The 26,458-nt window shown below is 38.6% G+C and overlaps 1 protein-coding gene across 2 annotated transcripts in view; it reads right to left on the bottom strand.

Annotated features, from left to right (window-relative positions):
* The window catches only part of LOC129083751 (S-adenosyl-L-methionine-dependent tRNA 4-demethylwyosine synthase TYW1), a 177,849-nt gene that overhangs the window by 5,389 nt on the left and 146,002 nt on the right, over positions 1-26,458 (bottom strand). For both annotated transcript variants that reach the window (XM_054589685.1, XM_054589687.1), the window contains exons 14-15: positions 21,310-21,420; positions 11,446-11,613 (exon numbers count right to left, since the gene is read on the bottom strand). In XM_054589685.1, coding sequence (XP_054445660.1) covers positions 11,446-11,613; positions 21,310-21,420 — 279 coding nt within the window. The remainder of the gene's footprint in view (positions 1-11,445; positions 11,614-21,309; positions 21,421-26,458) is intronic.

The following is a 26,458-nucleotide window of genomic DNA, read 5'->3' as shown; positions in this document are numbered from 1 at the left end:
TCCACTTATAGGTGAGATCATATGGTATTTGTCTTTTGCCCCCTGGCTTATTTCGCTTAGCATAATGCTCTCCAGTTCCATCTATGCTGTCGCGAAGTGTAGTAGTTCTTTTTTCCTTTCTGCTGCGTAGTATTCTATTGTGTATATGTACCATAATTTTTTGATCCAATCATCTACTGATGGGCATTTAGGTTGCTTCTAACACTTGGCTATTGTCAATTGTGCTGCTATGAACATTGGGGTGCATAGGTTCTTTTGTATTGGCGTTTTGGTGTTCTTAGGGTATAGTCCCAGCAGGGGAATCACTGGATCAAAAGGCAGTTCCATTTTCAGCTTTTTGAGGAAATTCCACACTGCTTTCCACAGTGGCTGCACCAGTCTGCATTCCCACCAACAGTGGACTAGGGGTCCCTTTTCTCCACAGCCTCGCCAGCACCTGTTGTTTGTTGATCTGTTTATGATGGCCATTCTGACCGGTGTGAGGTGGTACCTCATGGTGGTTTTGACCTGCATTTCTCTGATGGCTAGTGATGCTGAGCATCCTTTAAAATGCCTCTGGGCCCTCTGTATCTCCTCCTTGCAAAAGCGTCTGCCCAGGTCCTTTGCCCATTTTTTGACTGGGTCGTTTGTCTTCTTGGAGTGGAGTCGAGTGAGTTCTTTATATATCTTGGAGATCAAACCTCCATCTGATGTATCATTAGCAAATATATTTTCCCATATGGTTGGCTCCCTTTTCATTTTGCTGATGTTTTCTTTTGCCGTGCAGAAGCTTCTTATTTTGACGAGGTCCCACTTGTTTATTCTTTCCTTTATGTCCCTTGCTTTAGGAGACATATCAGTGAAAAAATCGCTGCGTGGGATATCTGAGAGTTTCCTGCCAACGTTCTCCTCTAGGACTTTTATGGTGTTGCGACTTATATTTAAGTCTTTTATCCATCTTGAGTTTATTTTTGTGTATGGTGTCAGCTGATGATCCAATTTCAATTTTTTGCATGTAGCCATCCAGCTCTCCCAACACCATTTGTTGAAGAGGCTATTATTGCTCCATTTTATGCTTCTGCCCCCTTTGTCAAATATTAGATGCCCATAGAGACCTGGGCTTATTTCTGGGCTTTCTATTCTGTTCCACTGGTCTATGGGTCTGTTCTTGTGCCAGTACCAGATTGTTTTGAGTATAGTGGCTTTGTAGTAAAGTTTGATGTCCGGTATTGTGATCCCTCCTACTTTGTTTTTCTTTCTCAATTTATTTTCAGTCTGTGTTCTTTTGATATAAAATGGGTCTATTGTTGACATGTATTGTTTTCTTTTTCCATTCAGCTACCTTGTGTCTTTTGATTAGAGCATTTAATCCACTTACATTTAAAGTGATTTTTGATAGATACGTGGTTACTGTCATTTTATTATTCACATTTATGTTCCTCTTTTTTTCATTTCTTATTCTAAAAGAAGTCCTTTTAACATTCCTTGGTTTAGTGATGATAAAATCCTTTAGCTTTTCTTTGTCTGGAAAGCTCTTTATTTCTCTTTCAATTTTATTAGATTGCTTTGCTGGGTAGAATAGTCTTCGTTGTAGGTCCTTGCTTTTCATCACTTTGAATATTTCATGCCAATTCCTTCTGGCATGAAAAGTTTCTGCTGAAAAATCAGCTGACAGTCTTATGTGAGCTCTCTTGTTATGTAATTCTCTTTCTCTTGCCACTTTTATGATTCTCTCTTTGTCTTTAACCTTTGCCATTTTAATTATGTTGTGTCTTGGTGTGGGCCTCTCTGGATTTACATTGTTTGAACTCTCTCCCCTTCCTGGACTTATGTATTAATTTCTTTCATTAATTAGGGAAGTTTTCAGTCATTATTTCTTCAAATAAGTTCTCAATCCCTTTCTCTCTCTCTCCTCTCCTTCTGGTACCCCTATCATGTAAATGTTGTTATACTTGATGTTGCCCTAGAGGCCCCTTAAACTATCCTCATTTTTAAAATTCCCTTTTCTTTTTGCTGATCTGTCTATTTTCTGCTACCTGTCTTCCAAATCCCTGATTCAATCTTCTCTCCACCTGATATACTGTTGACTCCTTCAGGTGTATTCTTCATTTTAGTTATTGTATTCTTCATTTCTGACTGATTCTTTTTTATGGTTCTATGTCCTTTATTATGTTAACTATTTCTTTGTTGAAGTTCTCACTGAGTTCATCTGTTATTCCTTGAGTATAAGTGCCTTGAGCATCTTTATAACTATTGTTTTGAACAATGTGTCTAGTAGATTGCTGGCCTCCATTTCATTTAGTTCTTTTTCTGGAGATTTCTCCTATTGTTCCATTTCAGTCATGTTTCCTTGTCTCCCTATGTTGGCCGCCTCCCTGTGTTTGTTTCTACATATTAGGTAGATCTGTTATGTCTCCCAGTCTTGGTGGAGTGGTCTTATGTAGTAGGTGTCTTATGGAGCTCAGTGGTACAGTCTCCCTGATCATCCAAGCTAGGTGCTTCAGGAGTGTCCATTATGTGCATTATGTGAGCTTTGATTGAGTAGTTGAATCTTCACTGTTCTTGGTCTGTTTGTCATTGGGGCTGACCCTCTGGCTGGATGGCTGTGAGGATTGGCCCCAACCATAGTATATGAGCTGCTGTGAGAGAGCTGATCCCACACAGAGGAATTCATCCTAGCAGCATCTGGTGTGTGCCGAGACCTCCCTTTGACTGTGCTGCTTGTGGAGGTAATTGGGTCATGCTTTGTTGTAGCCTGAAGCCAGTCATCAGGTGTGTTGATTTTGCAGGCTCTCAGGAGGTAGTCTGGTGCAGGTCAATTGCAGATGCTGTCTTTGACCAGCTTTGGGCTACCTGTTAGGATCTACAAATTGATGTATGGTCAGTAGCTGCCTGTCCTTGGCCTGGGTGCACGTGGGAGAGGCCAAGTTGTGTACCAAGGACAGCTGCCACCAGTACCAAGCCTGGGACAGGTCAAGCAAAAGTCCCAATGACATCCTGAGACCCACTGCTGCCTGCCAGCTGCCAATTAGGCTCAGATACAGAAAAGCCTCAGGTGGTACATGAGATGCATGTGACAAGTTCTTCTGGAGTTCACCAGATAGGACTGAGTGGTGTTCACCAGGTTCATACAGATTCAAACTCAGCGCCAGTGCTGGGCCTGAGGACACTCAGTAAAAGTCCCAGGGTACACCAAAGCCAGCCACCACCTGCCTGTGGCCTGCAGACCTTCACAGTGGTGAGAGATCTCAGGGCGTCTTCAGGGTGGAGCAGGAGAGTTCATAAGGCTAACACAGATTAAGATTTGACCATGAGGGAAGGCTCTGCACAGAGAAGGCAGTGCGTGCCTATCGAGAGCGCAGGAAGACAGTCCTCGCCATAAAGCCACACAACTCAGCCTCTGCCTATGTATCTCCAGCACCTCGAGCCCACCCAAAACTCCCCCAGTGTTTTTCAAGAAGACTGCAATGCGAGCCTAGGTGGCTGCCTCCTGCAAAGCCCACAACCATGTGTGAGCTTGGCAGAGTGGGGCTAGTATAGCTCCCCAGACTAATATCTTATAAGGGAACTGTTCCACCCAGGAATGATGGTGTCCACAAGCGGTGTGGGAGAGGAACTCAACTCAAGGACATTGGCAGCTGTCCCCCTAGCCCTCTCCCTGAAGCCACACAACTCAGTCTCTCCTTGTATGACTGTGGCACCCTCCGATCTGCATCCCTCTGCCAGAGCCCAAGGTGAGTATCTGTGAGCAAAATTTTGGGTGCTTCCCATTTAAGGGGCACCTGGGTTTCTAGCTGTCTCCCAACTCACCTGGGCAGACATAATCCTTGTTCATTTTTCACAACCAGATGTTATGTGGGCTTCTCTTCTGGGCACTGGCGCTCTGGGCTGGAGAGCCTGGTGTAGGGTGGAGACCCCTTGCTCCTCCAGATTCTCAACCATCACATGTGCACAAGGGGCCAGCTCTTTTTGTGTCACCGCTCCTCCGAACCAGTCTCAACATGTCTTCTTCTGTAAGTCCTCAGTTATAACACTTCTGTTTGGATAATCTTCAGATGGTTATCTAGGTTGACTATTCTATAATTTAGTAGTAATTCTGATGTGGTCATAGGAGGAGGTGACTCCAGCTTCCACCTACTCTGCCATCTTGAATCCCTCTTTCTTGTTGTCACTTTTTATCTGATATGAATTCTCATGGTTGTGTTAGTAGTACCTAGTAGAACCCTTTTTATTACAAAAGTTTGCTTGTATTATTAGTGAGGCTTTAATCAATGACTTCCAGCTTTGAAATGGTAACTTAATGACTCAAACTAACACTCTTAGCCTAACATGGATACAATATCTTATTAGTGGAAAGCTTTGTTAAGAATTTCAATTCAATAAAGGGAAATAATCCAATTTGTACTCTCTTAAGAAAATTGCTTCTCAAAAGTAACCAGAATAATGATCAGAAAAGAAAACAGAAATTTAAGGTGACTCTGAAGGAAATACTAGTTGAACTGTGGAAGATTTTAATTCAAAGTGTTTACTTGGCATTCTTTTGTGTGAATGTATAATACATTGATACTCGATCTGTTATATTGCTATCTTTAAAAGAAAACAAAACCTTGATTTTGAACCAAGTTAAGTAAGAATTCCATGTTCTAGGTAAGAAAAATATTTAAAATGTATAGGTTCCTAGATTTAGGATATTAAAATATGCTGAATTTAAATGACATCTGATTTTAAATTTTTTTAAAATTATAATTGACACACAATATTGTATTAGTTTCAGTTACATAACATAGTAATTAAACATTTATATACCTTATGATGTGATCACCACGATAAGTGTAGTAACCATCTGTCACCGTGCAAACTTATTACAATATTATTGACTATATTCTCTGTGCTGTAATGACAAGTAATTTTTTACCCAACAGCTAAGAGCTTTCTAGGGGGAAAAAAATGCCAAACAAATGGAAAACTTTACCTATGAATCATAAGGAAATTTCTTCTAATAAGACCATTTTTTTTGAAATGGTGCCCCAAGGGCTCTTTGAACTCTACAATTCAAAATGTAAAATCCATATCTCCTGTCATTTTCCCTCCCAAGACTGACTGCTCTTGAATGTTCCCTAGTACTGTGAAAGCAATCACTGTCACCCCCGGGTGCAAACCTCAAAACAAGAATCCAAGGTGCCCCTCCCTTCCCTGGCCCCTCCCATCCAGGTGCCAGAATATCTATGGCAAGTGATTATTGATAGAGTTTGAGGGAAAAGGAAGACCAAGATTGTGGACTGAGGGTACAGGGAAGAGGAGAATGTGATTATATGCTTTACTTAACCAACCAAGCAGGGAGCCCCCAAAAAACAGCCAGGCGCCATCGATTCTTCCTTAGCAGCATTCCTATCACCATGTCCTGACACCATCTGAACACGGGCCCTCACTTTCGGGACTCAGCAACAGTCTTCCTTCTGATTGATCTTCTGATTCCAGTTTTTGCTGTTTCCAACTTCTGCAGACTTGCCTGAGATGACTACACCAACAGTAGAATAGAGCCCCGTTATCTAGGACATACAGTCTAACGATCAAATCTCCATCTGGAGTTTCTTCATGAACTAGCTCCATCATATGACTTTCATGCTCTGTCTCATTAATGCCTACCTAAGCCTCAGGTCTCCTCATAAATGTTCTCTTCTCTGGGAAGGTTTTCTGAATCACTTGAAACTCAAATCATGAGACTATGACAGTTCCTCTGCCGCAGGACTTCACTGTACCTCGAACTTGCCCAACAAAGGCACACTATAATTGCTTCTGTAGTTACTTCCCCATTCCACTCAACCCTGCCAAGACTGTGAGCTTTGTGAATCTAACTGACTTATAATTCATGCTATCACTTAAGAGATACAAGGGCCTAGCCTCTTCCCCCTTGCCTCTTAAAAAAGATAGAAGACTCTATGATGAAAAAAATTTCCACCTGTTCTACTGACATCTTGAGAGACTGGATGAAATTTTGCTGCTATTGGCTCTACAGAATAGTATGGAGGGTTTTCACAGTGTATTCACAGTAGAGGGCATGTATGACTGGAAGTGTGATGATTTCCCAACTAGTGCAGGAATAAACATGTCATTAACGTGCATGACAGGGAAATGAGTCTGATAATGATGTCTACCTTCTACTAACATTTATGGATTGCCAACTATAAACTTGGCTCAGTCACAGATATTTAGCAAAAATTATAACAGTGTATGCAGTGAGTGAGATTTTACACAAGGCACTTTGGGAGTGCAAACAAGGATGTGATAAATCACCCCCTACCCCACTCCCAGCTTGAACCTCTTAGAAGAGTTCTCTTGGGGGCTCCCTGCTTGGTTGGTTAAGTAAAGCATATAATCACATTCTCCTCTTCCCTGTACCCTCAGTCCACAATCTTGGTCTTCCTTTTCCCTCAAACTCTCTCAATAATCATTTGCCATAGATATTCGGAGAGAGACTAAAAGATTAGCTTAGACTACAGCAATAGATTTAAAATCGTTTTCTGCTACAACTTACAGTAAAAAAATACATCTTGTATCTTAGTCTACCACACACACTTGCACTGACAAACACATATTCTAGAAACACAATTCCACAAAAGTATAGGCAATCCAGTTCATTTAAAAAATAGCTGGCTGCAACACACTAAATTGATTTCCCAAGTCTAATGCAGTATGAAGAACATCTGGTCTATTCTGACTATAAAACTTTGACCTGGCTTAAAATGGAAGAAATCAGTTGCATAGATACAACTACTAATATCAGATAGTAAGTTAATATATGAAAACCGACAACTCTGCCAATGTCTAAGAGCACGTACTAGAAGACCAAGTAAATGTAATAAAAGGTAAGTATATTAGTCTGCTAGAGCTGCCATAACAAAATATCACTGCCTAGTTGTCTTACACAACAAATATTCTTTTTCTCACAGTTCTAGATACTAGAATTCTAGAATAAAGGTTCCAGCACACAGCCATCTTCTCACTATGGCTTCACATGGCCTTTTCTTAGTGTATTCACAGGGCAGGTTGTGGGGAGAGGGCACACTCTAGTATCTCTTTGTATAAGGACAGCAATCCTGTAAGATCAGGGTTCCACTCTTATGAACTCCTTTAGCCTTAATTACTTTCTTAGAGACCCCATCTCAAATATAGCCAAAATGAGGGGTTAGTACTTCAACATGTGAATTTTGAAGGGATGTAAACATTCCATCTGTAACAGTAGGCTACTCTTATATTAGCCATCAGACCTCTAAGACAAAAGTGAAAATAAATATGTTCTCTCTCATGACAATTTGATAATAATCAAATTAAGTAGCTCAGAAAAAAAGTAGATTATTTCATGCAAAAGGTAAAAAAGCTAAAAGGGCAAATTTTAGTTTGACTGGTACAAAAATAATGCTGCAAGACAGAGGTGTATAAACAGAAGAATGAAACCCCAAGTTATAAAATGTGAGGTTAAGTATGCTTCAAATCATCCCATTTTAAGAATTCCTCCAATCTAACAGTAAGGGAAGCAGTAAATCTATGCAATATTACAGCAAACTCAAAAGGTCATAGATGATCTCAAAAATATACCACAGGCACAAAAAGGTATGGCCTTGGCTAAATAAAGCCAGCATGCTAAGGATCATTGGCTTTGTTGGCCAGGTAAGACAGTTCTATGGATTCCCCAGGTCCAGAACAATCAAACTTCTTAACAAAGGATCTGTTCTCTTTTTTTTTTTCATTTTTCACATAGGGAAATTTTTATTTTATTTTACTTTATTTTATTTTTTAAAAGATTTTACTTATTTTTAGTGAGAGGGGAAAGGAGGGAGAGAGAGAAACATCACTGTGTGGTTGCCTCTTGCACACCTTTCACTGGGGACCTGGCCCAGCAACCCAGGCATGTGCCCTAGACTGGAATCGAACGAGCGACCCTTTGGTTCCAGGCTGGCCCTCAGTCCACTGAGCCACACCAGCTAGCGCGTGAAAATTTTATTAAAGAAACTTCAGGTCAAGACAGTGGAGTAGCTAAAAACTGTGCTTGCCTCCTCTCACAAACACATCAAAATTACAACTAAATTATAAAACAAGCATCACTAAGAACTACCAGAAGACTAGATGAACAGTAGTTGTTTACCCAAGGATATAAAGAAGCCATGTCAAGACTGGTAGGAGGGGCAGAGATGCGAAAACAGGCTGGTCTCACACCCACGTGTGGTGGTTAAGAAATAGGAGGGATATCAAGGATACAGAGCACCCCCTGAGGAGCAAGGGGTCCCAACCCCACAGAGTTCCCAAGCCCAGGGTTCCAGTGATGGGAAGAGAATCCCTGACAACCTCTGGTTGTGAAAAACTGCAGATATTGTAACTGAGACAGAGGGCTGCTGGAGACCTAGGCACTGCAAGTCTTAGAGAGTCTGCACATGGATTTACTCACTGATGGACTCACTTGAGCTCTAGTGCTGGGGCAGCAGCTTAAAAAGTGCCAGGGACATATGGGGAGGAACTGAACTGACTAGTTTTTGAGCAGCTCACACCTGGAACATGAGTGCTGGCAGACACCATATCCCTTTGTTGAGCCCTCTTCCCCCAAAAGCCAGCAGGTCCAGGTGGGCAACAACCTAGCTAACATCATTAGCCCACTCTGGTATTCCCAGACACCCTGCCCCACCCAATATGAATACCTGGCCCGAATCTCTACCAGTGGCTTTTCCATGCACATGACCTGTCTTGGCTAGTGCTGGAAACATTCTGAAAATCAAAGGTCCAAAAACCCAAAACAAGCAGCAACTGGCCTCAGTGTGCCCTGAACCTCTTGCTAAGCTGACCCAAGCCCAGTACTAGTAGGTACCTGCTTGGCTTCACAGCTTAGCCTCTGCCAGGTGCCTCCAAGCCCAGGACAGGCGGCAACAATCTGCAAAGCACTTTGTACTCCTGCCAACTCCAGGCCAGGGCACAGGCAGCAGCTGACCATGGCCTACTCCAGAGCCCCTCCCAAGAGGCCCCTGAACCTATACACCTGGTGGCTGACTTCAGGCCACACCAGAGCACCTCCCAACCAGCTTGACAAACAACACACAAAGGGCAGACTTGACAGGCACCAGAGCCCCATGAAGTGAATGCCACACCATGGGGTCAGCCCCCATACAACAGCCCCTCCACTACAGTCACTGCCGTTCCTCACTGAAAATCAGCCTGAGGGTCAACACGCCACCAAATGATGTACCAAAAGCAATCCTGGCTCAACTACAACAGGAGGGCTCACAGAACCCACAAAAGGGACACCTTTGAAGCACCCAGCTAAGGTGACCAAGGAGACTGCACCACTGGGCCCCACAGGACACCTACTATATAAGGCCTCTCAGCCTAGACTAGGAGACAGAGCAGATCTACTTAATGTATAGAAACAAACACAGGGGGACAGCTGAAATGAGGAAACAGAGAAATATGTCCCAAATCAAAGAACACCATAAGACACTAGAAAAAGCACTAAACAAAATGGAGATAAGCAATTTACCAAATGCAAACTTCATAACACTGGTTATAAAAATGCCCTATGAACTGAGGGAAAGAAGTAATTAACTCAACAAGAGCTGCAACAAAGAGATAGAAAACAAAAATGGAGATAGAATATATTTTTTTAAAAAGCAGTCAGTACTGAAGAATGCAATAAATGAAATGAATAATATATTAGAGGGACTCAATGGAGATTAGATGAAGCAGAGGACTGCATCAGCGATCTGGTAGATAAGGAAGCAGAACACACCCAGTCGGAACAGCAGAAACAAAAAAGAATTTAAAAACTGAGAATAGTGTAAGGGGCCTCTGGGACAACATCAAGTGTGACAACATTCACATCATAAGGGTATTAGAAGGAGAGAGAGAGCAAGGGATTAAAAACCTAATTGTAGAAATAATGATGGAAAACTTCCCTAGGAGAAGGAAACAGACACACAAATCCAGGAAGCGCAGAGAGCCCCAAACAAGAACCCAAAGAGGGCCACACCAAGACACATCATAATTAAAATGCCAAAGGTTAAAGACAATGGGAAAATCTTAAAAGTAAAGCAGTTAGTTATGTACAAGGGGGCTCTCATACACTGTCAGCTGATTTCTCAACAGAAACTTTGCAGGCCAGAGGAGAATGGCCTGAAAAATTCAAAGTCATGAAAAGCAAGGACCTACAATCAAGATTACTCTACCCAGCAAGGCTATCGTTCAGAATGGGATAAAAAGCTTCCCAGGCAAAAAAGCACTAAAGGAGTTTGCCACCACACCAGGATGACAGTAGCCCACCCTTGACATTTACTAACTTTTTGGTATTAATCTACCTTTATGGTGATATAATCTACATACTGTAAAATTCAGCCGTTTAAAATGTATAATTCAGTGGAATAGTCACACATTTGCGCAACCAACACCACCATATAATTCAAGAACATTTTCATCACCCCAAAAAGAAATCCCATGGCTATTAGTAGTCACTTCCTACTCTGTTCTTCCTGCAGCCCCTAGCAATCACCAATCTACTTCTATCTCTATGGATTTACCTATTTTGGACATTTCATATAAATAGAATCATATAAAATGTGGCCTTTTGTGTCTGGTTTTCACCTAGTACAGTGTTTTCAAGGTTCAACCATGTCTACTTTTTTTTTTTAAAGCATTTTTAATGGAGAATTTGAATAAAAAACCAGGCACAGTAGTATGAACCTCTATGTATCCATCATCTAGCCTCAAAAACCCTTAACCCATCCACACATCATGTACCTCACCTTGTTTTATTTTGAATTAAATTCCAGATGCTACATTGTTTCTGTATAAATATTTCCACAGGGACATATTATAATAGCTACTCTAACACTAGCAACCTGATTAGAGTTTACCTTCCAATATTAATGGCCTACCTCTAGGAAGAACTGAATTTTCCTTTGCTAGGCATTTTTTATTTAAGAAGTACAGTGGACTCACACACTTGTTCTACCTAATAAAAGCACTGAAGGGGGGAAAAGGAAGTAGAGCCATGAACCAAAATCTCAGAAGACTTTCTCCAGAGGCCGAGATTCCAAGTGATTTAAAGATAAATACCTCAACATTTCTCCTGACAGTCAGAAAAACTCATATGGAAGTTTTTAACTTTTTAGTTTTCCTTTGTCATTCCAGGAAAGGGTTAGTGGTTATTATAAGGATGTTTTGCTTTTGATTTTTAGCATGCACCAATTAAAATCCAGAAAGCACTTCAAGTGCCTACATGGACTAGATACAAAGTAACTGCACACAAAAAAAGAGTTTATGAGCCCAACAGACAGAATATAGGGTTTTTTTAAATGTTTGTTTTAGCAAAAGTAGCCAACAAGCAGATATTCACTATTACAAGGTGAAGGGAAAATAAAGAGGAAAGAGAAGAAGGGAGAAGTAAGGACAAAGGTGGCAGAAGAATGGATATTCAAATTATCTTACCTTTTTGTGAGCAATCAGGAGGCAATTGGAATGTTCATGTTCACAAGCAATTTCATAGTCAGGGATCAGAGCCACCAATTCACGGACAAAGCGTACCACTTCCTCATGCCAGGGCACGTTGGCCATGGTGAGATTGCTCGCTGAACTCTCTCCACAGTAAGTAACACCCTGTGGAAACAATACAATAGTTAGAGACAATTACCTGTCATAGAGAAAGTTTCTGAGCCAAAAAGCCTTTTGGAGGTCATCCAATCCAATCCCATCTGTATTTTAAAGTGAAGAAAGTGACAAAAAGATGATAAAAATTTTCTTGGGAGCTAATACAAGTAAGTGACAAAGACAGCACTGGGGCTCCCAGGCCGATGTTCTTCTCACTCTGTGACAATGCTGGTGCGCGGGTACCTGTGCTTGTGTCACGTCACAATCCATGCTGTCTAGTCACAATAGCATAGTTGAACCAATAACATATCTTTCTATTCAGATTCGTCTGGGCGCTGTAACAGGTTAATCCTCAGGGCATTATAGTCCCCTAGTATAATAATCAGGCATGGTAGACACCCATAAAAATTCACTGAACAAAATTTATTCCCTGGAAAAATAAAATTGAGTTTCCATTTTCTGGTATAGTTTAGATTTGAGGTTGGTAAACTTTCCGTGAAAGGCTGGATAGGGCTCTCATTATTATTCTTTATTCTTTAAGGATATCAATTTGTAATGTATTTTGTAAATGGATCTATGTATACATAAACAGAGAATCATGCCAAATAGGAGATACTTCTGTGGATACACCGACATTTAGGCACACCTACATGTACATACATGCATCTCACCTCTACAGAAATTCCTATTCAGTGACATAACTTTGGTTCTGCTTTGAACTCCACGTGACAGCCCAGGCACATAAAACCCAAGTTTTATAACTAAGTTCTCCACTTAGTAGATTATATAATGATAATTAATTTTCTATTAATAATGGATATTTTAACTTTGTAGGCTCTTCAAATATCCCAGAATCAAACTTTCTTGACAAATGCTTAGAATATTCTAGATATGCTACTATTAAGTAGGGAATACTGAAATAAAAAATGTATACTACTCACATACATTCTCTTTCTGTCTCATTCATTCTCTCTTTCACACATAGACACAGACACACAACATACTAAAGGGGAAAGAATGACATTAAATGAAAAATCCACAAATGAACACTGCAGAGTGACCCTGACCCTACAAATGGAAGAGCTGGGACTTGGCCAAAAACTCAGATGAGCTCTGCAAAGCACTCTACTCCAGATGGCTACTCGAAAAGATCGCTGGTACGCCAAACTGAGATGACCTTTGCTGAACATAAACCTTAAGTGATCCAGCTTAGTTATAATAAACAGGAGGATCTTCTCTATTAGTCCAATAATTTATTGAATTCATTGAACCGAGAGTCTGAGTTTTCAATGAATTAAAAAAGCAAATAACAGTTAAAAAAAAATCTTTAAGCGTGGCTGAAAAATTGTGCAAAACATACTCGAATGTATAAAAAAACATGATTTATTGATAGATCAAATTGGTCATAATAATTAACTCTACTTCAATTTAAATACTGTGTATGATGTATGAATTATATGAACAGCCATGTAAAAAGTAGTTAATTCAAAGGAACTTATTTTTAATATTTAAAAAGTTAGATCATTGAAGCAGAGGTTTTAGATAAGATCTTACATTCATGACAATGGGTTTGGAAAGTATTTTAATATTTCTTATTCAGCAACAATAAATCATGAAACATTAAGGGGAGGTTTGACTTGGAAAAACAAATTAAAGAGTGAATGCCACAGTTCATTATACTTTTCCATACATTCACATGCTGCTTTTTTAAAAAATTGTATTTTAATTTTTTCAACATTCTTTTTCTTTTATTGATTCTAGAGAGGGGGAAAGGAGGGAGAAAAAAGGGAGAGAAATATTGATGTGATAAACATCAATCGACTGCCTCTTACACACACTCCAACCAGAGATCAAACCTCACAACCCAAGCATGTGCCCTAAGAACTGAACCGCCGACCATTCAGTTTGAGGGAGAGCACCCAGGCAACTGAGCCACGACAGCCAGGGAACACGTGATGCTTTATAGCAATTAACAAAGCGCTTTCACATAAAAGTTCTCATTTTAGCCAAATAAAATCCTCCAACATAGACAGTACAGGGTAACCTGCTGAACTGTCCACAGAGCCTGAGCCTTCACCATGACAGAAATGCTATGGGCAGAAACCAACTTCAGTGAATTAGTTTATGGAGTCACTTCCGGGAACCCCTGAGCCGTCACTCTATGGTGCCCTCTGCTTTGCTTTGGCTCCTTTGCTTCTTCCAATAATCGAGTCCACCAATGACATGTCCTGACTTTATTCCTGGTTACACTTAACCCTGAACTGTCTAAAAACACTTCATTTTCCCTCATGTCATGGCTGTCTACCACCTCCTCATGCCACCAGCACCCCATACCCTCCCCACTTATCACTGGCATCAAGTTCTTCCCTCATAACTCTAAAAAAAGAACCACCTCAAGAAAACAGATGGGTACAACGTAGCAACTGAAAAGCTGTCATTCACTCCAGAATCTACCAGGTTGAGGAGTAACAAGCAGACCCAGAGAAAACTCCTAAAGATCCCTGGACCACTTATTCGTCTTCAGGTTTGTAGTGAAAAGCGTAACCCACACCATTACATTGGTGCCTTTCTGATGGATCTCTCTCTGCTCTAGAGATAGGGCCATAAGGTCTTTTTAACCAGTTGCTTGGAAAGTTTATACCTGGGGATTCAAGGTCTGTGGGTGAGCAGTAATTTGGCAGCTTGCTATTCTAATTAAACGGACTGAGTGTCTAAAGACTCCTGAAACTGTTTTTGTTCCCTATTATCAACATAACAAACACTCAAACCTGTAGAGAATTTTCGTGAGTTTATTTGAGCCAAAATGAGGACACTTGAAAATTACCAGGAAACAAAACCTCAACAAGGTGAGAAAATGCTCTGGAGAATGTCAGTTTAGCACCTTATTTTATACATTACAATCAAAAGAGAAGGCACAAGGGGGTTAAATGAAATCCACTGGTGGTAGGTTAGGGAGGTGGGAAAAAGCAAAGGGGAAACCTTTGGGAATGGATAAAAAGTAAAATGATAGAGACTAACTTTTACACAGGTGGGTACAAAACTGTGTTATCATAGATGCAAAAAGACAACAGACATGCTCAGTTAAGCTAAAGACTGACCTTTGTTAGGGAAAAATACCAGCCTAGGACTTGCCTACCTGCCATGATCTGCTTTTAGTTAGAAAGCTTTTAATTTCAAACCATCCTGTGGTTGCTTTAGATCTGAGTTTATAAAGCCAACACATAGGCCTCCCCCTGACCTCCTCACGTTTAGTATGCTTCCCCTTTTCTTCCACACTATAGTTTGATGAAAAAAGAAATGTCTTTATGATATTTTGCAGCAATATACTCCAAACATGTCATTCATATATCCTGAAAATGCTTCAATAGCTCCCCACAAAAAACAACAGCCTGAGCTTCTCAGTATGGCTTCAGGGCCTCCTTACTGGACTGCCCCACTCAGCATCCAGTCTTTACCTGACTAAGTTCCCCATCATTTCTTTAATCTCCAGTCAGGAACCCCTACCTCATCTGACCTCAATATCATCATACCTTGTGCATAGCCTTTACCAGAATACTGGAATAGTAAGTCTAATTTCTGAGTCTATTCCTCTCTGTACCCCCAACCAATCTATGCTGAATGACCTAAAGATCAAGTAACAAATTCTTCTATAATATAAACTCCAGAACTCTTCTCTGATCTAATATAAAATTTCATTCATATTACTCAGAATTTTTCTAATCTTTAACGATCATGAACCAACTGATAAACAGTAGTTAGGTATTGCTATACACAGAAACAACTATACCTTATCTTCATGTGCAGAAAACGTGAGACTATGCTAAAAGAAAATTTGTTTTACAAGATGCAGCCTGCAAGGATTGAGCTCTGCAGAGAGTTGCAGCGTTCTAAGGGTAAGAGAGTTTTAAATCATTTGACAACAAATAATTACTGAACACCTACTATTCTCAAGGTGGCAACACTAGCAGAGAATACAAAGGTAGTCTTTTATTTATAAGTAGATTGTATTATGAAAGTTTTTCAACGAGACAGATGTTTGTGACATGAAACACATTTCACAAAAAAGCAAGCCAGTAACAATAAAGTTCAGATTCTCAGGTTAGCAAATAAAGGCCTATTTAAGCCTAATGAAGCTAAAATATATGTTAATTTACAGGGAATATAACAGAAAAAATATTTTATAAGATTAGCAATGAAAGAAAAGAGAAAGTCAATATAATAAATAAATAGCTTCTATTGATTTAGTTTAAATAAATATGTTTAATAGAAAGTGAGTTAAACATTTACAGAATCCAGACATACCCATTACCCCACTGAATTATCAAAACAAAGCTATTAAATTGTTGTTATTATTCTAATTTTCATTTTGAGGAAGTTTAGGCTCAAGGAAAATATTAGTTAGTCCCCCCAGCTCCCTCAGTACCTTTCAATAAGGTATCAAAGCTGTGTCCTTCCCTTTTTCCCACTTGAGAAACCAGTGTGTGCAGACTGTGAGAGACTTCGGCCCCCACATACACATGCAACCAGGAAACAGAGACAAAGGACATGAACAGTATTGTGTTTGTGTCTGCAGAGAGCCCCAGGCATATAACTAGCCTAGGGTCCATTAATACTATCAATTTCACATCTTCAGAGCCTTTATGTGATCTTAAAGTACATTAAATTTTAATGCCAACCCCTTTTGAGGGATAATCCTGGAAGACTTTCTTTTCAGCAACAGCATAGGTAAGGGATAAGTCTCCAAATGCCCTTCTGTGTCAGTGGGTAAATCTGGTCCTAATTGAGCATTTCACTGAAGTTAGAAGGGACTAGTCTTCTGCCCTTTAAACCTCAGTCTTGTGTCTGTCAAGAGCTATACAGTACCACCAGGGTGGTCTCTCTTCTTCTCACCCTTAAGGAATCCCCTTACAGACCCGACAGATTGGCTTTGTTCTCAGAAGTATGTTTATCATAGCACATTTACTCCTATGTGTTTGGTTTTGGAGGAATTTAAGGTTATCTTAGCATGCTATATTGCTAGCTCTCAACAAATGTTTTTGGAGAGGGTTTAAAACTCCTCCATTTTAGAAATTTTTAACTTTAATAAAAAAAACACAAAAGCTTGACTTTTCAGACATTAAATAGTTTAACCCTATTGAACAGAAAAGCATTCTCCATCTACTGATTTCGTTTCAATCATCTGAATTACAAAAGCACTATATGCTCACTAAAATAATACAACACAGAGGTATAAAAATTAAGGCTTTCCTTTCCCTTCTATCAAATACAACACTATTAACAATCTGGTATATGTCCTTCCATACTTCTCCTATGTAAATATATACAAACATATGCAGTCAAAATGTAATCAAATAAATATTATTTGATAACTTCATCTGTTTCTTAATAGCACACTATATTCTGTGAACATCCCTTTTCCTACTTCATTTAAAAGGAAGATATTCATTAACCTGTGAGACAGATGAGAGCTGAATGTTACAGAGCATGATCCAATCCCCAGTGGCCCACGCACTTCGGATGTGTTACTGTACATCCTCTACAAGAGACAAGTTGCTCATCACCATGCTTTTCCCCTATGCAAACTGTTATCTATTATATATTTTATCGTTTAAATAAGACATTTTAAAATTATAAGATTATACATTTCTCCAAGAATTTTAAAATAAAATCTCTCAATGTAGCTCTATTACTTTTGTAGACTTTGCCTTGTTCCATTTGCCAAATGGTATATCTATATCAAATTTTGTATCTGCTTGCTTTGACAAGGCCTGGCACATGGAGAGAGCTCAGAATATTTGTTGAATGCAGGGATAAAACAGTCAAATGGAAATACTGTTTGAAAGAAACTATGTCATTTTAACATCTCAGGTACAGACAGAAGGTTTCATCTATTTCCTAGTTATGTTCATAGTTTACCCAACTGAAAAATAATCATCAAAGAAATACACTTGCCCTGACTAACGTGTCTCAGTTGGTTGGTCATCATCCAGCAAAGTGAAAGGTCCCCAGTTTGACTGTGAATCAGGGCACATGCCTGCCTTGCAGGTTTGGTCCCCAGTCAGAGTGCATGCAAGAGTTAATCAATCGATGCTTCTCTCTCACATTAATGTTTCTCTCCCTCTTTTTCTCCATCCCTTCCTGTTTCTCTAAAATAAATAAATACAGTGGTACCTCAGTACTTGTCATTAATTTTGCCAGGAACTCATGATGAGTGCTGAAACCAATGAGTACCAAACAATGAGGCATTTTCTCTTGGAGGGCATGTCGTGACTCATACAAGTTCTAGCAAGAGCTACAAGTCCTGAGCAAGCGCAGAGTGCTGAAGCATTTTTTTCTCATCAAAATGTAACAAGTACAAGGTTTGACGAGTTCTGAAGCCGATGAGTACTGAGGTATGACTGTAAAATCTTTTTTAAAAAGATTTTATTTATTTTTATAGAGAGGGAAAGGGAGAGAGAAAGACAGGGAGAGAAACATAGATGTGCAAGAGAAACATCAATTGGCTGCCTCTCACATGCCCCCAGCCGGGAACCTGGCCCGCAATCTAGGAATACGTCCTGACCAGGAATGGAACCAGCAACCTCTCATTCACAGGCTGGTGCTCAAACTGAGCCACACCAGCCAGGGATAAAATCTTTCTTTTTTTTTTTTTTTAAGTACACTGTTTACACAGTAGTCATCTTTTTTTAAAAAATAAATTGGTCAATTCTTTTCAGATTATAAAATATCTCATTCATTATAAAATATATGAAAGAAAATACAAGAAGGAAAATGAAAATAGGTGACCATGTGATCCAGCCAAGTTGCTTTATAACAGAGGTTTTACTGCAACATAATTTGAGGCAGCATTCTTTAATAGCTAAATCATAAATTAAAGCACCATTAATCACTGAGGTTGGAAAGGTTCACTTAAGCCATCATATATTTGAGATGCAGTTTGTATCTTTGGTTCATTAAAGTTAAGAGCAATTTCAAAGAAAAGAGTGTTTTTGACCTGACTAGAGATAAAATGCCACACACTCAGACAGCAGTATTTCTTCCACCTTTTCCCACTTCCCAACCCTCCAGAGTACATTAAGATAGAAAGCTGAACTTACTAAAAGAGAACTTTAAAACTCTGAAATATCCTCTTATTCAGTATAGAGTACATTCAACTTCATAAATATTAATGGAAAAGTGGAGCTTTCAGAGATTGGGTGAATTTTCTGGTCACTTACTCTCATGTTGTGGATTCTTAGTTGTCCCGAGAAAACCATTTGCCTCTTAACACTTCATAGCTTTAATTAACATCTCATGCTGATGACTTCCAAATCATTATTAGCAGCCTTGTCTTATCACTGACCTCCAGACTTACGTAACCTATGGCCTATTTGAACCTATACTTCCATATTTTAAATATACCTGAAATTTAATAAGGTCAACATGGAATGCATAAAATTACTTCCCAGATTTACTCCCCTCCTGCACTAATCTTTCCATCTCAGTAAACTGTTCCACATCCAGCAACTGTTTGAGCTAAGAACCCAGTGTCACTCTTGATTCCTTTTGTTCTGTCACTCTCTATGTATCATCTAGCAATAAGTTCTGTTGGTTCTATTTCCAAAATTCACCCCAAATGCAGCACTCTTCTCCAACTGTATTACCAATGGCCTTCTCCACACCATCACATCTTTTGCTTAGATTAAGCAATGGCTTTGTAACTGGTCTGCCTACTTCTACCATTTCCCTTTATAAACTATTCATGACCACAGCAAGGTAATGTTTTAAAACATAAATCAGATCATATCACTCTCTAGCTTAAAATCTTTAGAAGTACATGTAGTATAGAGAAAAGCTTACCATGAAAGTTAGTATAAAATCCAACTCTCTTATCCTTCCTTCAAATGCCTAACAAAATCTGGCACCAGCCCACCTCTCTGATTCATCTTCTCTCCCTGCCAACTCTAGGCGTCCCCCAGAAATCATGGAGGACCTCTGTATACTATCTGTATCATCTGCCAGAATGCTCTGGCCCCAAGTCTTTGTCTATTGTCTTCTTAGGATTTAAGTATCATCTTCTCAGAAAAACCTTCTAGCTTATGAAATCTAGAAAGGCCAACCATAATATCTAGCAAAATAATATATTCATTTACCCTTTGATACATCAACTAACTTATAAGAATCCATCCCAAAGAAACAATGATACGAACAACCAGACATGCAAACACACACACACACACACACACACACACACACACACACACACACATACATACATACATACAAGTCTGATTAATCTTCTCTTGATTTAACTTCCAATCCGTAGGGAATACAGAAAGCAGAGCAAAATACAATCAGCAGAATCTAAAATATAAATATAAGGAACTAGCCAGGGTTCCTCATATTCATTCTTCAACACAATAAATTACAAGGGGGAGGAGGGGGACATAGAAGAGGAATTAGATTAAAAGAAATTTAAGAGAAAAATAATTCAATTACAATGAATGGCCCTTATTTAGATCCAGATTCAAAAATACTGTTGAAATAGTTGGTCCAGTTTGAAACCTTATATATCCCAATACTTAAAAATTATTAAGCCCCTGCCTGGTGAGGCTCAGTGGATTGAGTGCCGGCCTGCAAACCAAAGAGTCACTGGTTCGATTCCCGTCAGGGCACATGCCTGGGTTGTAGGCCAGGTCCCCAGTAGAGGGTATGCAAGAGGCAACCACACATTGATGTTTCTCTCCCCTGCTCTCCCTCCCTTCCCCTCTCCAAAAAGAAATAAATAAAGTCTTTTAAAAAAAAGTATTGTTAAAGTTGTTCAGTTATGAGAACAGTATTTTGAATAAGTGTTTAAAAAACGGGTGTATATGTTTTATAGTTATGTATTTAAAAAGTTATGGACCAATGATATGATGTAGGAGTTCACTTCAAAATAATACAGTAAAAGCAAGACAATGGGTAGAGATATAGCTGAAACATGAGCTGATAATTTTTGAAGCTGGGTGATGGATGAATGTGGTTCATTAGACCAGTGTCTCCACTTCTTATATATATGAAGTTTCCATAAAAATTTCCATAATAAAAATTTATTTAAAAGCCAACCAATTACTCACTATAACAATTTTACTTTTCAGAATTAAGGTTATCACAGTTAAGCTTTGAACAATACAAGTTTGAACTGCACAAGTCCACTTATAAGCAAATTATTTTCAATACTATAAATGATTTTCTGTTCCTTATGATTTTATTAATTAAATTTTCTTTCCTCTAACTTCCTTTACTGTACAAGTACAGGATATGATATATATAACATACAAAATATATGTTAATCAACTGATTAGTTATTGGTAAGGCCCTGGTCATAGTAGGCTATTAGTAGTTAAGCTTTTGGGGAATCAAATGCTACACACAAAATTCCAAATGTACTCCTAACTCTGCACTGTTCAAGGGTCAACTGCATGTAGTTTTTAATTATTGAGTTTGTGTTGATTATCTATCTCTCACTAACGTATTAGCTTTATAAGACCAAAGGCTTAGTTTTCTACTGCTACTATTTGCTACTATTCCCAATGACTAGAAGAGTGCCAGGTTCTTGACTAATATTTCTGAATGAATAAATAAAACATCTGGGACCTCCTGTAGAAGTTTAAAGATTTTTTAACTCTAGGATGGTCAACAAAGCATCACTGGAAATGCTCACAGCGGTGGCCAGCAGGGGCTTACCTTCACTTCGATGAAGTCAGGGCTCCCTAGAGACACCAGCTCGGCATAGGCTTGGAGCTCATCCACGTTCCAGGCTTTAACGAGAGTCAGTCTATAGACAGTTCGCTGTTGCTAAAACAAAGGAAAAGTCAATGTGGTTTTTATCTTGGGGGAAATTACACCTAGGAAGATTTTCACATTTCTTCAACGCATAGAGAACCCAGGTAATGTGAAATGCAGCATGAACCTCTACAAATTGAAGTTATATTTTGTAGAAAGATGGAAGAGCTATAAACAAAGTAATGAGATTCCCATAAGCCTTAAAAGGCAAAGAAACTGGCATATTTCTTTTCTTTCACTCACAATAACTAACACTATTAGGCACCCAAAAGTTTCTTGACAAATATACACTGAACAAGATTTATTAGAAAATGGTAAGTTGACCAAATAGTTTGTCAAAAATTAATTCAAATAACTTTCAGGCTTTCAGTTACCAATCACTCAAATTATTTATGATAAGGATTTATAATTATTTTCTTCTTCTTTCCTGCATTCTCATTATTTAATGATCTCCTGTTGGCAGAATAGGCACATATATGAACTGTCAATGTTGCCATATGCTCACCACATAACCCGAAGAGGTGCTGGTTTTCTGAAAAGTAATAGGATGATAGTCATCAAAGTCTTTTAAAAGTTTATACCCATTGATTTTGTAGCTCCTTTCCAGAACTCAAGACAAATTAAAAGTTCAAAGACTTATTTAAACATCTCAGAACAACATTATTAAAGACAGTTTAAAATTTAGAGCAATGGTGTAGCCAGAACCTGTGATTTGCCTATAACCAATAGAATATGGAAAGGCGATGTGATGCGCGTGGTTATGTGTACATGATTACATCCATTCCTCCATAGCAAAGCCCCAGGTAATACCTATGCTGCTAAACCTCAAACCATATTTTAAGTAGTAAGGGTCAAATACTCTAGAGAAAAACAAAGTAAGGTAAGAGGGGAACAAAGTGATACCAATCTCTCTATTTTTGTTTGTTTGAAGATTTTCATAATTAGTAGAAATAAAAAACATTTGAAATTGTTAATGAAAAAAAAGATGTTTAACAAATAGTAGTAAGCAATCATACCAGAAAATATGCTCAAAAATTATTTTTAAAATGCAGTATACTCGTATACATGCGTGACAAAACAGAAACCACCCAGATTCCCTTTACATAGTTAGAATTTACCCAATGTCAAAATCTAACAAAAACAGCAGAGAACTGCAGACCAGTGCAGTTCTTAAATATGAAAAACTCTTATAGAAATTTTAGCAAATAAAATTCAACATGTTAGAAATTCTAGGAATGCAAAGATGATTCAATATTAGGTTATATATTAATACAATTCATTACATTAATAGTTCAACACAGAAAAGCCATGTGACCATCTGCAAAGATACACAAAACCATTTGACACAGCTCAAAAGCCATCCCTAATTTATGGTAAGGATGTGTGGCTTTTTTTAATTTTGAAAACAAAACAGGATAAATATATCAAAATCCATTTGGCAAACTCAATAATTAAAAGCACATCCTTAACATAAAGAAAACACTCCAATCAAGAGTCAATGTTTCTTAGTGGTTTAAAAAATAGAGGCATTTCCATTTAGATTAAAAGAAGAATGTCCACTCTATTATTTTTATAAACAATTCTCTGAAAGTTAAAATCAAAGCAAGAACAAGAATTACTGAGTAGTATACAAAAAAATAATTACTTTCAAATGATGTAACTGGCTTTTTGGAAATCTAGGTAAATTAACTAAAAATTAGATTAAGGAAAAGTAACCAGTAACTAAATAAAAAGAAAAAAAATGAGCACTTTCCTGGCATAGAGTAATGGGGCAGATGTGGACTCTGGGGCCAAACTGAACCCCAGACCATGAGCTAGCTACTGCCCTCAGTTCCTACCTATGGAAAATGAAGGTTTTACACGGGATTAAAAATTAATCCATGTAGCACTTAGAACTAAGCCTGGCAGCAGTCAGTCCTACCAAATATTAGCTACTATGAGCTATTATAGGTAACATATATGCTACACGTACAATTACAAATACAAAGAAAATTCTACATACACCTATAAAATGATTAATTTACGAAATAACATGGATGGTGAATAAAATAAATTTTTCTGAGAGACCCTAACAAAAACTCACCTACATGGAAAGCCATGATGGGTTTATAAAATATAATGTAATTTGCAAGAGAAGCTTAAAATTCCTTTGCTCAAATAAACTGGCAATGACATTAACAGCAATAACAATAGTAAGAGTTAGCAATGAGTCAGGACTTACTATGAGCCAGCTGTAGTTTTAAGTGCTTAATATCTTAGCAAAAATTCCAATATTTATCTAATCTTTACAACAATTCTTACAAAATATGTTGATATCGTTACATTATAGATATGAACTTCAGGCTTAGAGCTGTTAAATAAATTTTCGAAATTTACACAGCTGGAAAGCAACAAAGCTAAGATATGAACTCAAGTGATATGTATCCAGGGCAGACTCTCTTTTCTAAACATTTTAAATTGTGAAATAAAACATACAAAGAGAGATATACTTAAAACATGAATGCATAGGTCAAAAAATTACCATAAAGAAAACACCCATCATCCAGTCACTATCTACTCTGTCTGCACCTAATATCCGAGGAAAGGGAGGAGGGCATGCACTGGAATTTATTTATAAAAAGTTACGTATTTATTCTTATATGTTTAAACTTCAGTCACTTTCAAAGTACTTTCCATTTGGTGCAATACACCTATAAAGATTTTTTTTCCCCCATTGCTCAAAACAGTTTTTGAACTCTTGGATTTTGATGCCTTTTAGTGCTTCTGCTGTTTTTCGTTTCAGCTGTTCCACATCAGCAAAATGTTTTCCTTTGAGGACTTTTTTCACCAGGGCAACCACAAAAAAAGTCACTCAGGGTAAGAGGGTGAATAGGGAAGATGGGGCATGGGGATCATCCTGTTTTTGGTCAGAAACTGCTGAACACTCAGTGTGGTGTGGGCAGATGTGCTTGTAAATTACCCATCAAAAAATGGCAAAAGGTGTTGAAAGAGTCTTCAAAAAAATTCACTGATGGTGAATGCAGCCTCTCACAACAATGCCAGCTGGTACAATGATACAGATGGGTTTCTAGAATACTAACCTTTCAGGGGAAGCCTGTACTACAAAGGGCCCACCCTGGAGAAGATAATTCCAGTTTTTTCAGGGATCCTCCTTGTGTTTAATATTATAGTTCAGATTTTTGCTTATGTTTTAAATTTATATAAGTGAAACTATATATTTTTTTACATCTTGCTTCTGTTCTTGAACACTTGGGCATGCACAGGGCCCACATTTTTTGTGGAATATACACAATATAAGATATATACATTCAACTTCAGCAGATACTGCCAAATTCATTTCCAAAGTCCTTTTACTGAACTTTTACCTGCAGTGTTCCAGTTGTTTCTCTTCTTCAACAACACTTGGTGTTGTGAGTCTTTCAAATTTTAGCAACTCTTGCATTGTTTTATTCTTTATTTGCCTGATTACTAATCAAATTGAGTACAATTCTGGCCATTTGGATCTCTGTTCTTGTGAAGTGAAGTACCTGTTCAAGTGTTTTGAATATTTTTTTATTGGGATATCTTTTGCCTGCTGTTTGTTTGTTTGTTTTCAAATTCTTTATATATTCTGAATATAAGAACTCTATTATAAATATATTGGAAATATTTTCACCCACTCTATGGGCTTTTCTTTTCATTTTATTCATGTTTTGATCAATACAAATAAGTAATTTTAGCACATTTACCTTTTAATATATAGCATACTTATGTTCTGAGTGCCAAAGACAAAGACAAGTACTATGGAATTACTGAAAAAAAGAATGTTATTAGGACTTTTGGCCAAGATGGAGGCCTAGGTAGATAGGCTTTGCTTCCTTGCACAACCAAAAGGAGGACAGCAACCAATTTAAATACAAAAAACAACCAGAACTGCCAGAAAACTGAATTGTATGGAACTCCGACAACCAAGGAGTTAAAGAAGAAATGTTCATCCAGACTGGTAGGTGGGGCAGAGACAGGGAGCTGGGATGGACAGGATGCAGGGCAAGGCAGAGGCTAGCAGACTGGGCAGTCCCACATTTGCATGTGGATAAACAGGGAGGAACACTGGGGGGTGTGACAGATGGTGCAACCCAGGGTTCCAGCACAGGGAAACAAAGTCTCAAAACCTCTGGCTGTAAATACTGTGGGAGTTGCAGTGGTGGGAGAAACTCCCAGCCTCACAGGAGAGTCTGTTGGACAGATCCACGGGGTCCTAGAATGTACACAAACCTACCCACCCAGGAACCAGCACCAGAAGGGCCCAATTCACTTGTGGGTAGTGGAGGAAGCAACTGAAAGCCAGGCTGGAACCGAGCAAATGGCATTGTTCCCTCTCTGACCCTTTCCCCACACAGCACCACAACGCAGCAAGTGGGCTGCCCGCCCTTGTGAATACCTAAGGCTCCGCAAAGTAACAGGTACACCGATACAAAGAAATATGGCCCAAATGAAAGAACAGATCAAAATTCCAGAAAAAGAACTAAGCAACAAGGAGATAGCCAACCTATCAGATGCAGAGTTCAAAACACTGGTAATCAGAATGTTCACAGAAATGATTGAGTATGGACTCAAAGTAGAAGAAGAAGTGAAGCATACGCAAAGTGAAATAAAGAAAAATACACAGGGAACCAACAGTAAAGGGAAGGAAACTGGGACTCAAATCAAAGATTTGGAACAGAAGAAAGAAATAAACATTCAACTGGGACAGAATGAAGGAACAAGAATTCAAAAAAAAAAACAATGAGAGGCTTAAGAACCTCTGGGACAACTTTAAATGTTCCAACATCCAAATCATAGGGGTGCCAGAAGCAGAAGAGGAAGAGCAAGAAATTGAAAACTTATTTGAAAAAATAATGAAGGAAAACTTCCTTAATCTGGCAAAGGAAATAAGACTTCCAGGAGATCCAGGAAGCTCAGAGAGTACCAAAGAAACTGGATCCAAGGAGGAACACAACAAAAGACACATCAAAATTAAATTACCCAAGATTAAAGATAAGGAGAGAATCTTAAAAGCAGCAAGAGAAAA

The sequence above is a fragment of the Pteronotus mesoamericanus genome, unplaced genomic scaffold, assembly GCF_021234165.1.
Source record: "Pteronotus mesoamericanus isolate MK-2021 breed Mesoamerican mustached bat unplaced genomic scaffold, CSHL_Meso_final scaffold_167, whole genome shotgun sequence".
NCBI lineage: Eukaryota > Metazoa > Chordata > Mammalia > Chiroptera > Mormoopidae > Pteronotus > Pteronotus mesoamericanus.
The sequence above is the reverse complement of the archived record's forward strand: the minus strand, read 5'-3'. Positions and strand labels throughout refer to the sequence as shown.